This window comes from Chrysochloris asiatica, unplaced genomic scaffold, assembly GCF_000296735.1.
Source record: "Chrysochloris asiatica unplaced genomic scaffold, ChrAsi1.0 scaffold00025, whole genome shotgun sequence".
Taxonomy (NCBI): Eukaryota; Metazoa; Chordata; class Mammalia; order Afrosoricida; family Chrysochloridae; genus Chrysochloris; species Chrysochloris asiatica.
Genome location: NW_006408543.1, coordinates 21,147,651 through 21,160,581, shown reverse-complemented (window position 1 = coordinate 21,160,581; position 12,931 = coordinate 21,147,651). Strand labels below are relative to the sequence as shown.

Here is a 12,931-nt window from a genome sequence, read left to right as displayed (position 1 = left end):
ATTGCTGTTTTTCCCTCACTTCCCCTTATTGGTGACAAACGTGGTCACCAATCAGAGTGCATGTCTGCTCGTGTATTCCCATTGTCTTAGTCTTGGAAGGGAGTTTGCCCTGAGAGGACCCAACCACTTGCCTTGATGTCTCCTGGGCAGGCAACTTGCTTGTTCTTGTAGTAATCAGTTGGACTGCCATTATTGTTTTGCAGTTTTCTTGTTGGTCTTTCTTTCCAGAAGTATCTTCTGTTCTTCTAGCTGCTCCAGGCTGCTCTGCTTATCCTTTCAAGTGGAAATTTCCCACCTCAGAAGACTCTGGATGCAGTTCAGGATTCCACTGATGATCTTACGTAATGCTGAAACTTTGCAGGAAGCCTCCTTCCCTGGGCACGTTGTAATCCCATTTTAGGTATTCCAATCAGTTATAGGCAGAAGACGGACTTACAATCTATCTGTGGTGATATTTCTGGCTATTCCTTTCTCTCCCCCTCAAGTGTCTATTTTATAATGGCATGCAAGGAAACCAAGATTCAAAAGACAGCCAAGCATCTTAACATTATTTCCCCTCTTTTGTCCATTCCAACTATGTCTCAATCCCTGCATCCCAGAGCCCTATTGTTCCAAGGTTGTGCATACATCATTATTTACCTCTGTCCCACTTAGCTCATGCAAACCTGCCTAAGTGTTTTCCCATCCGCCTTGTTCTTCCATTCCCCTCCCCCATCTTTTGTTTTGCCCCCCTTCTAGCACTCAAACTATCCTGTGTTCAGTGACTACTTTTAAACAGCTGGGATTAAAGATGGGATTTAACAACAACAACAAGATATTCCCAGTCTTCATGATATACCACTTATCTGTATGGGGCCACATTAAAAAAAAAACAAAAACAAAATATAGAAGTCCAAGCGATCATTTGCTCTCTGCACCTTCTAACTTGACACAGCTCTTGGCACAGATCCACTGAATTCACTTCCCTTAACAAAGAATTTTCATATTGAGCAGATGCTCTGTCAGGTTTGTGGTTATGCAATCCTAATACCCTTTAGCCCTGGAAAAGTTTATATAGCAAGAAACAGTAAGCTGTCAACCAGAGACACAGTCAGTTGTTCCTGTTTTGTACAATGATGTGTGAATGGTAAGCAATGTGCTCTGTTATCCAAATGCAGGTTCCATGTTTGAGCATCTGCTAATTGGGAGAGGAGAAGGGAGGTTTTGGAAGAGCTGTATGAGCTTAAACAACCTTCACTTCCATCGTTCACATTCCTGAGCAGAAGTTAGGAATAGTGCTCGTTTCTTCTTTCCCATCCTTCCCCTTTCTCCTTGTGAAAAGTAACACTCCACCCCAAGTTCATACACTGAACCTAGTGCCTGCTTGGACAGGACTGTGTGTTTCTTGCTCATGATTATGTTGATACTCAATGCAGTGTAGACATGTTTTCAAATAGAACAGATGATTTTGTATGGAAAAAAAAACAACTGTTGGCAATCCATTATGCTGGCAGTGGTGGTTATATGCCGTGGAGTCGGTTCCAACTGTGTAGGTTTCCGAGGCTATAAATCCTTACAAGAGCAGAAAGCCTCACTTTTCTCCAGCAGAACAGCTGGGAGTTTCTAACTGCTGACCTTGAGATTCACAGCCCGACTCGTAACCATTACGCTAGGTGCTACAAACATTATATTCAAAATATGCTAAGGGAGCTACAGGTGGAAATCATTTTCTTGAAAAAGGTTATCAGAGAAGGCAGGATACACTTTTGAAGCTGAGTGCTTATATATCAGGTTAAATACTGTATGCAAAATCTCAAAATAATTTCTTAGTAAATATTATCTGATAAATTAATTCAGAGATGTAACAATAGTATAAGGAGCTCTGGTAGCATAGTGGTTATGAATTGGGCTGCGAACCGCAAAGTCAGCAGTTTGAAACTACCAGCTGCTCCGCGGGAGAAAGATGAGGCTTTCTGCTCCCATAAAGATTTACAGCCTCGGAAACCCTACAAAGGGTCGCTATGAGTCGGAACCTACTCCACAGCACATAACAACAAAAATAGTATGAAATGTTTTTAACATTATTTTTAATGGAAGAAATGTACTATAATCTAACCCATTATTACATTATACTTAAAATATGACCCCAAAATATCTTAAAACAATTTAGCTAGAGTTAATTAATTAATTTGATGAAAATCAACAGTATTTATTGAATCCTTAAATATTCAGAGTTCTTTGCCAATACTGAAAGACAAAACCATGAATTACACACAGTTCCTATTCCTTATATTAGATTTCCTTCAAAATAGTTTTACATTCCCAACTATACTGTTAATTGAGCCCTGGCATGATGCTGTAGGATAAGCACTGGATTACTGAATATAAGGTCAGCAATTCAAACCCACTAGCTGCTCTTGGAAATTCTAAACAGGGTCACTATGAGAACCAACTCGACATCACACAACACACTGCTAATTAAGCTATACAAAATCTCAGCACCTACATACAAGTAACAAGGAATTGCTGGCTCCCACATTAACACTACACTTGCTCTAAAACACTGGCAACAACTGAAATCATCGACTTTTATAGAGCTCTGAAAATAAACCAAAGGCCCCAATAATCAGAGTAGCTTTTATTCAAGGAAAATGTCTGGATGAGAATGGCTGCACAACTTAAAGAATGCAATCAATGCTACTGAATTGTACATGAAGAAATTGTTGAACTGGTGTATGTTCTGCTGTGGATATTCACAACCACAAAGAAATTACAAACACACACACAAAAAAGAAAAATGCCTGAATCTCACTGAAAACAAGTGAGCTTTGTGGCATTTTAACTTGTCCTTTTTCCATCTGCCTCTCCCCAGCTTCAAGGTTGCTTTGAAAAACATGATAGTGAAAACCAGTATGTGTGAAGCCTTTGAAGGGGTGAGAGTGGTCTTGGAACACCCCCAAGGACTACCGTGTCACAGAACTGTCAGTTTGACCTATGTCACAGTTTTCTGGAAACCCTCTCTCTCAGGACTTGTCTTTATTTAATCGTACTCAAAGCTTGCTCAGTGTGAATGGCTGTTTTCTCAAACACATTTGTCAAAATCAGCAACAGTTGTTTAAACCCGAATCTGTCTAATGTGGTGATAGCAGCTGGGGTAATTCAGAAGCTGGTCATAAAATTTAAAAGAATAAGCCAGGAAAGTAGATGTTCAAAGGAGATTTGCAAAGCTCCAATGCGTACTCCTGAAAATCCAAAAAGCTACACATATGTCCAGGAAAGGACTGAGAAGGTCCTAATATCTAATCTCTGTTGACACTGAAGCTCTGGACAAACAGAAAATGAAAGATGAGGCAGAGGGTAAACTGCCTGCCTGAGCAATGAAGGCGTGCTCCATTGAGCACACACAGGCCCTCATCAAAACTTGGAAGACTTCATGGTTTCAGACATCTATTCAATTGTTGTTGTTGTTGTTCTTAAGTGCTGTGGAGTCAGTTCCGACCCATAGCAACCCTGTATAGGGTTTTCGAGGAGTGGCTGGTGAGCTTGAACCACCGACCTTGCGATTCAAACTGACTTTGCAGTCCAGCGCACTAACCCACAGCACCACAGCAAGACTCCATTCAATCATTAGCTGACCACTTAACATAGCTCTGGTAGCTTAGTGGTTACGAATCGGGCTGCGAACCTTAAGGTCAGCAGTTCGAAACTACCAGCTGTCCTGCGGGAGAAAGATGAGACTTTCTGCTCCTGTAAAGATTTACAGCCTCAGAAACCCTGTACAGGGTCACTATGAGTCAGAACCGACTCCACAGCACATAACAACAACAAGCTAACAGAGGAGTCCTGGTGTGGCGCTGTGGGTTAATGTACCAGACTACAAAGCCATTTGAACTGCAAGGTTGGCAGTTCAAGCTCACCAGCTGCTCCTCAGAAACCCTATACAGGGTTGCTATGGGTCAGACCCAACTCAACGGCACTCAACAATGACAAGCTAACAAAGTCTTCAAATCACACATAAGTAAAGACTATAGACTTCACAGAATTAGTTCAGGAAAGTCATTAAACAAATAAATAGCAACAACAATAAATTAGGGGAAAGAGAAAAACCTTATTTCTTGATGTTATATTATGTTCACTTTTCAACCATAACTTATTAAGTTAACAAAAAACAATGTATGGAAAATACACACAGGAAAATAAGCAAAGAAACTATGCCTGAGTTCCACTCTTGACCAATTAAGTCGGACTTTCTAGTGGTGAGGCTTGAGCATTGGTGGTAGTAGTTTTTTATTTTTAACCCCCAAAGTGATCCTAATATACTGCCTTTGTTCAGAATCAGTAATCTACAGCAATGTTTCTCAAACTTCAGAATGCAAGGACATCACCTGGAAGGCTTATTAAAACAGACTGCTGAGTCTCCACCTACAGTTTCTGATTCAGTATGTCTGGGATGACTTGACCATTTATATTTCTAACAAGTTCTCAAGTTACACTAAAGCTGCTGGCTAGAGGACCGCAAACTGAAAACCACTACATATTACTCAAACTTTAATATGTCTATAAACTACCTGGAACGTTGTTAAACTCAGTAGATCTGAGCGGGACCTGAAAACTATTTCTACTAAACCCCAGGTGAAGCTGGAGCTGCTGGTCTGAGTAGCAAGGATCTAGTGCTGTGCCATTTTTTAATAGCCCAGCAAACTAGAAGTTTCTGGAACAAATCTTGAAGGAGTCCAGTTTTGTGTACTAATAATGACATGACTCATTTGACTTCATTCTGTTTCCCCTTCTCCCTGATCATACGTACATTCAGAGTCTCCTGGGGAGTCTTCTGATTAAAATGTAATGATTGCAAAACAGCTAACATCTCCACTTAGGTGAAGTTGTCTTGATCTTACTTAATACAGCTGATCATTCCCTCCTCAAATTACTATCTTCACTTGACTTCTATGACTCCATACTCTCTTAGGTTTCCTCCTGTCTTTCTGGTCTTGTTTTTGTCATTTTTTCCATCATTCTGGTAGTACAGTGGTTATGAGTTGGGTGGCTAACCTCAAGGTCAGCAGTTCAAAACTACCAGCTGTTCCATGGAAGAAAGATGAGGCTTTTTGTCCCCATTAAGATTTATAGCCTCAGAAACCCTATACAGGGCTATTTGTCAGAACGCCTCCATGGCACACAACCACACTTACTTAAACATTCAAGTCCCACAAAGATCCATTTTTAGATCTTTTCTGTATCCAGACTCCCACCCCCCCCACCCCCCGCAGTGATTTCTCCCGGTTTTAAATACTTTATGCTACTATATGCTAATATGGTAGGAGTCCTGGTGTGGTGCTGTAGGATAAACACAGAACCTCAAGATTGGTTTGAATTACAAGGTCAGTGATTCAAACTCACCAGTTGTTCCTCATTGAGTGGGATACTGGATGGCTATAAGTCAGAACTGAGTGGATGGCACTTAACAACAACATATGCTAATCTAAATCAGAATTGACTTGAAGGCAGTATCCCAGAGTACCACACCAGGACTCCTTATTTGTCTGTTGGTGGTGTTATGCCGACTCATAGTGACTCTGCTAGGGTTTCCAAGGCAGTAAATCTTTACCAGAGCAGAAAGTCTCATCTTTCTCCTGCAGAACTGCTGGTAATTTCGAACTGTCGAGCTTGAGGTTAGCAGTCCGACCTGTAATCACTACGTTACCAAAGTTCCTTTGTCTATTGTTGTTGTTAAGTGCTGTCGAGTTGATTCCGACCCATAGCGACCCTGTATAGGGTTAGCGAGGAGCAGCTGGTGAGCTTGAACCACCGACCTTGCAGGTCAACTGGCTTTGCAGTCTGATGCATTAACCCACAGCGCCACACCAGGACTCTTTTGTCTATTAGATATCTCAAATGAACACTTCTAAAATGGTTTCCTCCCCATGCAAAATAGAACACTTGCATCTCTCACAGTTTTTCCTAATTTAATAATGGGCAACTCCATTCTTCCAGCTGTTCTGACAAAAAATTCCATGATTATTATTGACCTTTCTCGCATAACTTACAACTGATCCAACAGTAAACCATGCTCTAGCTCCAAAAAATGGAGTCCAGGTGTGGCACTGCTGTATCAGCACAACACTGCTAACCACAAGGTTGGGGGTCCAAACCCACCAGCCGTTCCTTGGAAACACTATACTAGGTTGCTATGAGTCGGAACCTAGATGGTAGTTTAGCACAGTGAGTTGTGTGTTGGGCTGGTTAACTGCAAGGTTGGTGGTTCAAGCCCACTAGCCACTATCTGCAAGAAAGATGAAGCTGTCTGTTCCTGTGAACATTTATCCTCAGAAACTCTAGGACGCAATCCTGTCTTATGAGTCAGAATCAACTTGATGGTGGTGGTTGTTGTTAGGTGCCATCGAGTTGGTACCGACTCATAGCAACCTTATGCAGCACAACAGAACGAAACACTGCCCGATCCTGGGTCAACCTCACTACTATTGCCACGCTTGAGTCCATTGATGCTGCCACTTGGCCAATCCATCTCCTTGGGGGTCTTCCTCTTTTTCTCTGACCCTCCACCTTACCAAACATGATATCTTTCTACAGTGACTGGTCCCTCCTGACAATATGTCCAAAGTATGAGACACGAAGTTTGGCCATCCTGGCCTCCAAGGAGCACTCTGGCTGCACTTCTTCCAAAAAAGATCTGTTGGTTCTTTTGGCTGCCCATGGCACTTTCAATATTCTCCTCCAACACCATAACTCAAAAGCATCAATTCTTCTACAGTCTTCCTTATTCAGTGTCCAGCTTTCACATGCATATGAGGTTATTGAAAATGCCATGGCTTGGGTCAGGCGTACCTTAGTCCTCAAGCTGACATCTTTGCTCTTCAACACTTTAAAAAGTCTTGTGCAGCAGATTTTTGTTTTCTTTACATCGAGATGCAATCCATACTGAAGGCTGTGGTCTTTAATCTTCATCAGTAAGTATTTTAAGTCCGCTTCACTTTCAGCAAGTAAGGTTGTTTCATCTGAGTATTGCAGGTTGTTAATGAGTCTTCCTCCAATTTGATGGTAGTGGGATGGAATCTCCACAACTTATCGAGTACTTCTTGAAAGAAAGATCAGCAGGGATAATAAAACACAGTAACAGGCGTTTGATTTACTACTACAAGAACAACCAAGTTGTTCTCTGGGGAGCCATCATGGAAAGAGGTCGGGTCCCCTCAGGGCAAACCCCTTCCAAGACTAAGACTCAAGGGTAATACACGAGTAGGCATGTGGTCTGCTAGTGACCACGTTGGTCACCAATAAGGGGGCATGGGAGAAAAAAAGCAATGAAGTTGTTAGCTAAGTCCAACCACACTGAATAGACTCCTGTCAACCCAGCTTGAGACCACGTTGGCCAGCAGTGTGGCAAAACCTGGTGACTCCTGGGCCCCAGAGACAGGGACATGGCCACAGAGGACTAGAGCAGAGAGTGAAAGGTCCAGCTGATAAAAAAAAATATGTGAGAACGGAAAACAGACCTCTAGATTTGGCAGTGTGAAGGTAATTGGTGACCTTGGTAAAATAAAGAAGAGCCAAGATTAAATGAGGGAGAAGGGACTGAAGATAATACATTGACTTTCAAATGTTGTCATGCCACCGACGACATATGCTGGTACCTCAGTCCAGAATGCTACACCTTCACTGATTCCTTCTGACAACTAATTTCATGTTTTCCATAAAGGCTCAGCTTAGGTATTTTAGCCTCACTTTGAGCTGGTATGACCCCACGTATCTACCATACCACAAGGAGCTCTGGTAGTGGAGTGGTTACGAATCAGGCTGCGAACCACAAGGTCAGTAGTTTGAAACTACCAGCCGCTCCACGGGAGAAAGATGAGGCTTTCTGCTCCCATAAAGATGTACAGCCTCGGAAACCCTGTACAGGGTCGCTCTGAGTCAGAACCGACTCCACGGCACACGGCCACCCCCACCAGCATACCCCAGCTATCCTTGTAGCGTCACTATGCTAATTGTTTCTTTACTTGGCTGTGCATATTAAGGCACAGACCCCTGCACAAAACAGATGCTCAATAAATACTTTAAAGTAGTGAAAATAACTTGAAATAATAAGTTCTTAATAGTTTCTCATGGATTTTTAGCATTCCACAGGTTTTCCTTAATTCATATTCAGACATTATATTCTATTACTTATCTGCATGTTTACATTTGGGTCAGCATTGCAGCACAGTATAGTAAAGATTTACACCCTTGGAAACCCTGTACAGGGTCGCTATGGGTCGGAACCGACTCGACGGCACTTCACAACAACAACAATAGGAAAATAGCCATTGTGATACAAATAAAAAATTTGTCTTTTTCTTAATAATAAAGTTATATTTAATATGTATGTATGATTATTTAAACTATTATTCTAGATAATTCCTACCTGGCTCTGAAAACCCTCTTTGTTGTATTAAAATATGCAGTATTTATAAATTGAAAAACCACGCAGGCTTTGTATAGTCACAAACATAAAGCAAAATCTTACAGATCATTACAACAGCCTATGGCAGTTCACTTACTTCTAACTACTTAAACACAGAGACCGCTTACTCAATCAGCAGTGCATTTGAGTACTTTTTGAAGTATTGCTTCTTGGGACTCCAACAATGCCAAAGAAAATTCTGGTATCCAGTTTGAGGATAGAGTTTATGCCCATTTTTCAAACTGCTTATATAAGGAATTCGAAGCATGCATGTTTGGGGATACAGGATGGCAGTGTGCTTCCAAAACAGAATCTTGTGGGGCCTGCTTTAAAAAGTACAGATTCAGGGACTCCAAATGTATTCTGGCTTAGTACATCTGAGAAAGAAAGAAAAAAGTCAGAAATTGGTAAAATGCTTCTCAAGTGATTCTGATGATCCGCCAGGTTTGGGAAACACTGACCATGCATTTGAGAATATCAAATCAACTGTAAGTAGGTTTGAAGCGATTCCTGCCAGACATTACAAAGTTGCTACCCTGAACTACATAAACACAAAAAATAATGATCCACCACAGAAACATCACACATTCTGAACAGTTTTCCCAGGTATCATTCTGACTTGTGTTGAAGAGCCACTTAAATGAAGTTTCTACTACACCATAAACAAAGAGTTATCAAAACCCACTTTTACTAGATTATAATGAGGCTTGGTTTATTATTGGTCTTCAGAGCACCACCGATTAAAATTGAAGAAAAAAGCTACAATGCCTGTCATATTGTCTGATAAGAAAGAAAAAACCACACCTAAACATAAAAAATAATTACTATTCTAACTTGCAACCCATATAATACAGTACATTTTCCGGAGTGTTTCAGATGCATTTGAGCTCATTACCACCTTATGAGATATTTTCATCATGGTTATGTTTGTTTGTTTCTAATGCACTTCAGATTCTATGTCTACAAAATACGTAATCAGTGGGCCCTGGCAGTAAGGGTGGCAGTTTACTTGTAAAAGAAAACCAGAGTTAAATACTGTATCTCACTGAGGATCATCACTGGTGATAAAAAATTTGAAAACTGTCAATGATATCCACTATATCAAGACAAATTTGTAAAAAATGTGCTGAGAAGTACTAACTAGAAAAAAAATTTTTTTTAACTCCTTAGCACCTTTAGAAACACAACTAGCAATGTTTATAAATATACACCAATATAAATGTATAGGCACATGTCTACTAAAACAGGTAGCTGTCTAGTGTTATTTTATAACCTGTAATAAACAGTCCTGGTATGGCACCATAGAATAAGTGCTCAACTTCAAAGTCAGTTTGAACCTCAAGGTCCAGTGGTCACTCCTCAGAAACCCTATACAAGGTCATATGAGTCAGAACCAACTCGATAGGACTTAACAACAAAAAACAATTAACAATTAGAGGGGCTTAACAACAAAAAACAGTTAACAATTAGAGAAGTTTCTCAGTAAAACTTGAGATGTAAAAAAAAGCAACTAAGAAACAGTGGCCAAAAAAGTCCTATATTATTTCTGACACGCACACAAATTTCTGTATAAATCACTGTACTGGCACACACACACATGCATATAACATAATTCATGAGGGAAGCACAAACACATGCATGACAAAAAGAAGGGAAACAACTACAAGCCAGGCATGATGAGCTAGTCATGTGGCACCACCATTGGCATTACTAGATGGTGTCAGGTGGCAGCACAACCAGTAAGAAAATGCTAGATTGCTCGTGATTCAGTCTTCACTACCCACATAGTACTTAAAGCAATAACCTGCTGATTCTGGGTATTTTTAGTCCCAGACTAAGTCATGTTTAACCAATAAATTTTATTTAAGCTTCAAGCAAATATGGAAACAAACAAAATAGACTTTCACACTAATCATCTGTCCTTACTGTTGAAAATAAAATTTCCAGAGTCCTTTACTGACTTATACTACCAATTTCAAGACACTGACCGTATGATTCAGATGTTACTTGTTAAGTGCCGTCGAGTCAGTTTGACTCATAGCAAACTGTTTAGGGTTTCCGAGGCTTTATATATTCATGGAAGCAGAAAGCTTCATCTTTTTCCTGCAAAGCTAGAGAACTTGTGGTTTGCAGTCCAGCATTTATGGTATAGAACCCAGATATTAACTACCCCACTGCAATTTTTCGCGGGAGAAAGATGAGGCTTTCTACTCCCGTAAAGATTTACACCCTCGGAAACCCTGTACAGGGTCGCTATGGGTCGGAACCGACTCGACGGCACTTAACAACAACAACAACTGCAATTTTTCAAGAAATCTCTTTTTGTTGTTGTTGTTACAAATTATTTGTAAAAGTGTACCATTTGCATTACCATAAGTGTGTTTTCATTCAGTTCTAGCAAAACTACAGATTTGTCACTTTCAAGATTTTGGGAGACATGCATGGATTGTGCAACTCAATCAAAAGACGCTGAAAGCTCCGCCTGCCTTACAGTTTATTGAAACACAGTGATCACAATCTGAATGGTGTGATTGCTGGTGGAAAAACTGACTCCTTCAACCAAAGGCTTTTAGCACCATAAAAATAGTTTAACCAACAATGAGTAAAAACAATAGAACTGCACTCTGAGGAGACCTCAGAATTCTTCACGACTAGCCTACCCACTAAATCCAACCTAATAAATGGAGTACCTGGAGGAGGGTTTCAGTCAAAGGTGCCTGAACTAGCTAGCACTATTATTACCAGCAGTACAAGAAACCTAATTAAGGAGAAACAGATAAGAAATAGAGGAAAACTCTACTTTTGGGATCAATAATATCAATATGGTATGTAATTACCATCATTGAACCAGAAATTTGAACTATTATAATACGTCTGCAACCCTGATCACCTGAAAACAAAGAATCTAACTTGCGAAAAATATGAAACAACTTGTCAGTTTCCTTTCCAAAGTAAGGACTAACCACAAATTGGAAAAGCTCCTCATTGGGGTCCCAAAACAAAACAAAACAACACAAATAAAAACACCACTTCATTCCCTAATCCATAGTCTCCACATCTTTACTCTCAAGGTCGGTGGTTCAAACTCACCAGCTGCTCCATGGAAACCCTATACAGGGTCGCTATGTATCGGAACCGACTCGACGGCACTTAACAACACCAGCTTTCACAGCCTTTTGTTTGTCTTAGGTCTCCTTTTCCCTTTTACACATCATCTTATTCAATCTCTGTTGTACACAAAATAAAAATAAAACTTGGCTCTTTATGGAATTTAACTAGCAGAGCCTCTTACTCCCAAGACATCAAACCAAGATACTGGATTTGAAATGTCTAATCTTAATTCTGTCACAATTTCTGTTCAGAAAGAAGCAGCATATAAACACATCCTCAAAACTCTCTTGTTCAGGAGGAGAGAGAGAAAAGAAAAGCCATGCTTGAGGAAATAAGCAAGATCTAGGAAAATTTCTGCAACTGCTAACTTTACCTTTTTATAAATGTTCCGCTGTGGCACTGATTGAAAACCCAATTCAAATGTTCCACTCACTCAAGAAATGTACACAAAAGCCCCGGGATCAACTTTGAAGATACTGTCCAAAGGAAAAATAAGCCCTCCTCTCACCACTAAATATTGTGACTTCAGTTAAAAAAGAAAACAGAAAGTCAACTTATTTCCTATGTTTTGATGAAGATGGGACAAGTAATGGGGGGGTGGGGTGTGGGGGAGAGGAATGAATGCTTTTGATCAGCTGTTTCCGATAAAACCTACCCATGAACTGCAATTAGGGCTGTAACTGTGAATAACCAGCGACTCGCTTTTCTAAATCAGTGGAAAACAGCAGGCAGTGAAACTTGAACTAACGATGAAGGTGGGAGGTGAATGCCCGGCAGAATGCCCACCCCCGGGCGCCTCCCAGGTCAGCCCCCGGCTTCCAGTACTTTGATCAATTTATCTTTTAGGTCACGGATTTCCGCTTCAGCGTCTGAAGAATTCGTTATAAGAAGAAATCTCACGGGATTCAAAGGCAGAAAGTGCTACCGACATAACCCTTCTGCAGTTTCCGCGATGTTGATGGATGGAGAAATGTACCAAGCCCCGTACCAGCGAACGCCCTGCGGATACGCTTCCCGCACGGCCTCGCGCCCGCCCGCCCGCCCGGGTCTCGAGGATGTACATGAGGTGGGAGAGGGGTGACTTAGGGACAGGTCGGCGTCGGCAAGTGCCAGCTCCGGGAGCGGTGGGCGGGGTGCAGGCGGCGTCCCCCGCGCCCTGGTACCTGATGATGTCGTCGCTGTGGCCCCGGTAGAACTTCTGCCGGTGCTCCCGGGGGCTGTACACCACGCCGACCCCCGCCACGAAGTACACGATCTCCTTGGCCGCCGTGTAGTAGAGGTTGTTACGACACTGGTGGCCCCGGTAGCCGTACACCCACTCGAGCCGCAGGTGGCAGCTCGGGGCGCTCCGGGCCGCCATGTCGGGGTGCCCACCCCGCC

General features: G+C 41.5%; 1 protein-coding gene across 1 annotated transcript in view; it reads right to left on the bottom strand.

Annotated features, from left to right (window-relative positions):
• EML5 (echinoderm microtubule associated protein like 5) overlaps positions 1-12,924 on the bottom strand; it is a 266,949-nt gene extending 254,025 nt beyond the window's left edge. The window contains exon 1 of the mRNA XM_006839584.1: positions 12,715-12,924. Within this exon, the coding sequence (XP_006839647.1) occupies positions 12,715-12,911 (197 nt within the window). The 5' untranslated portion in view covers positions 12,912-12,924. The remainder of the gene's footprint in view (positions 1-12,714) is intronic.
• Positions 12,925-12,931: the final 7 nt, after the last annotated feature.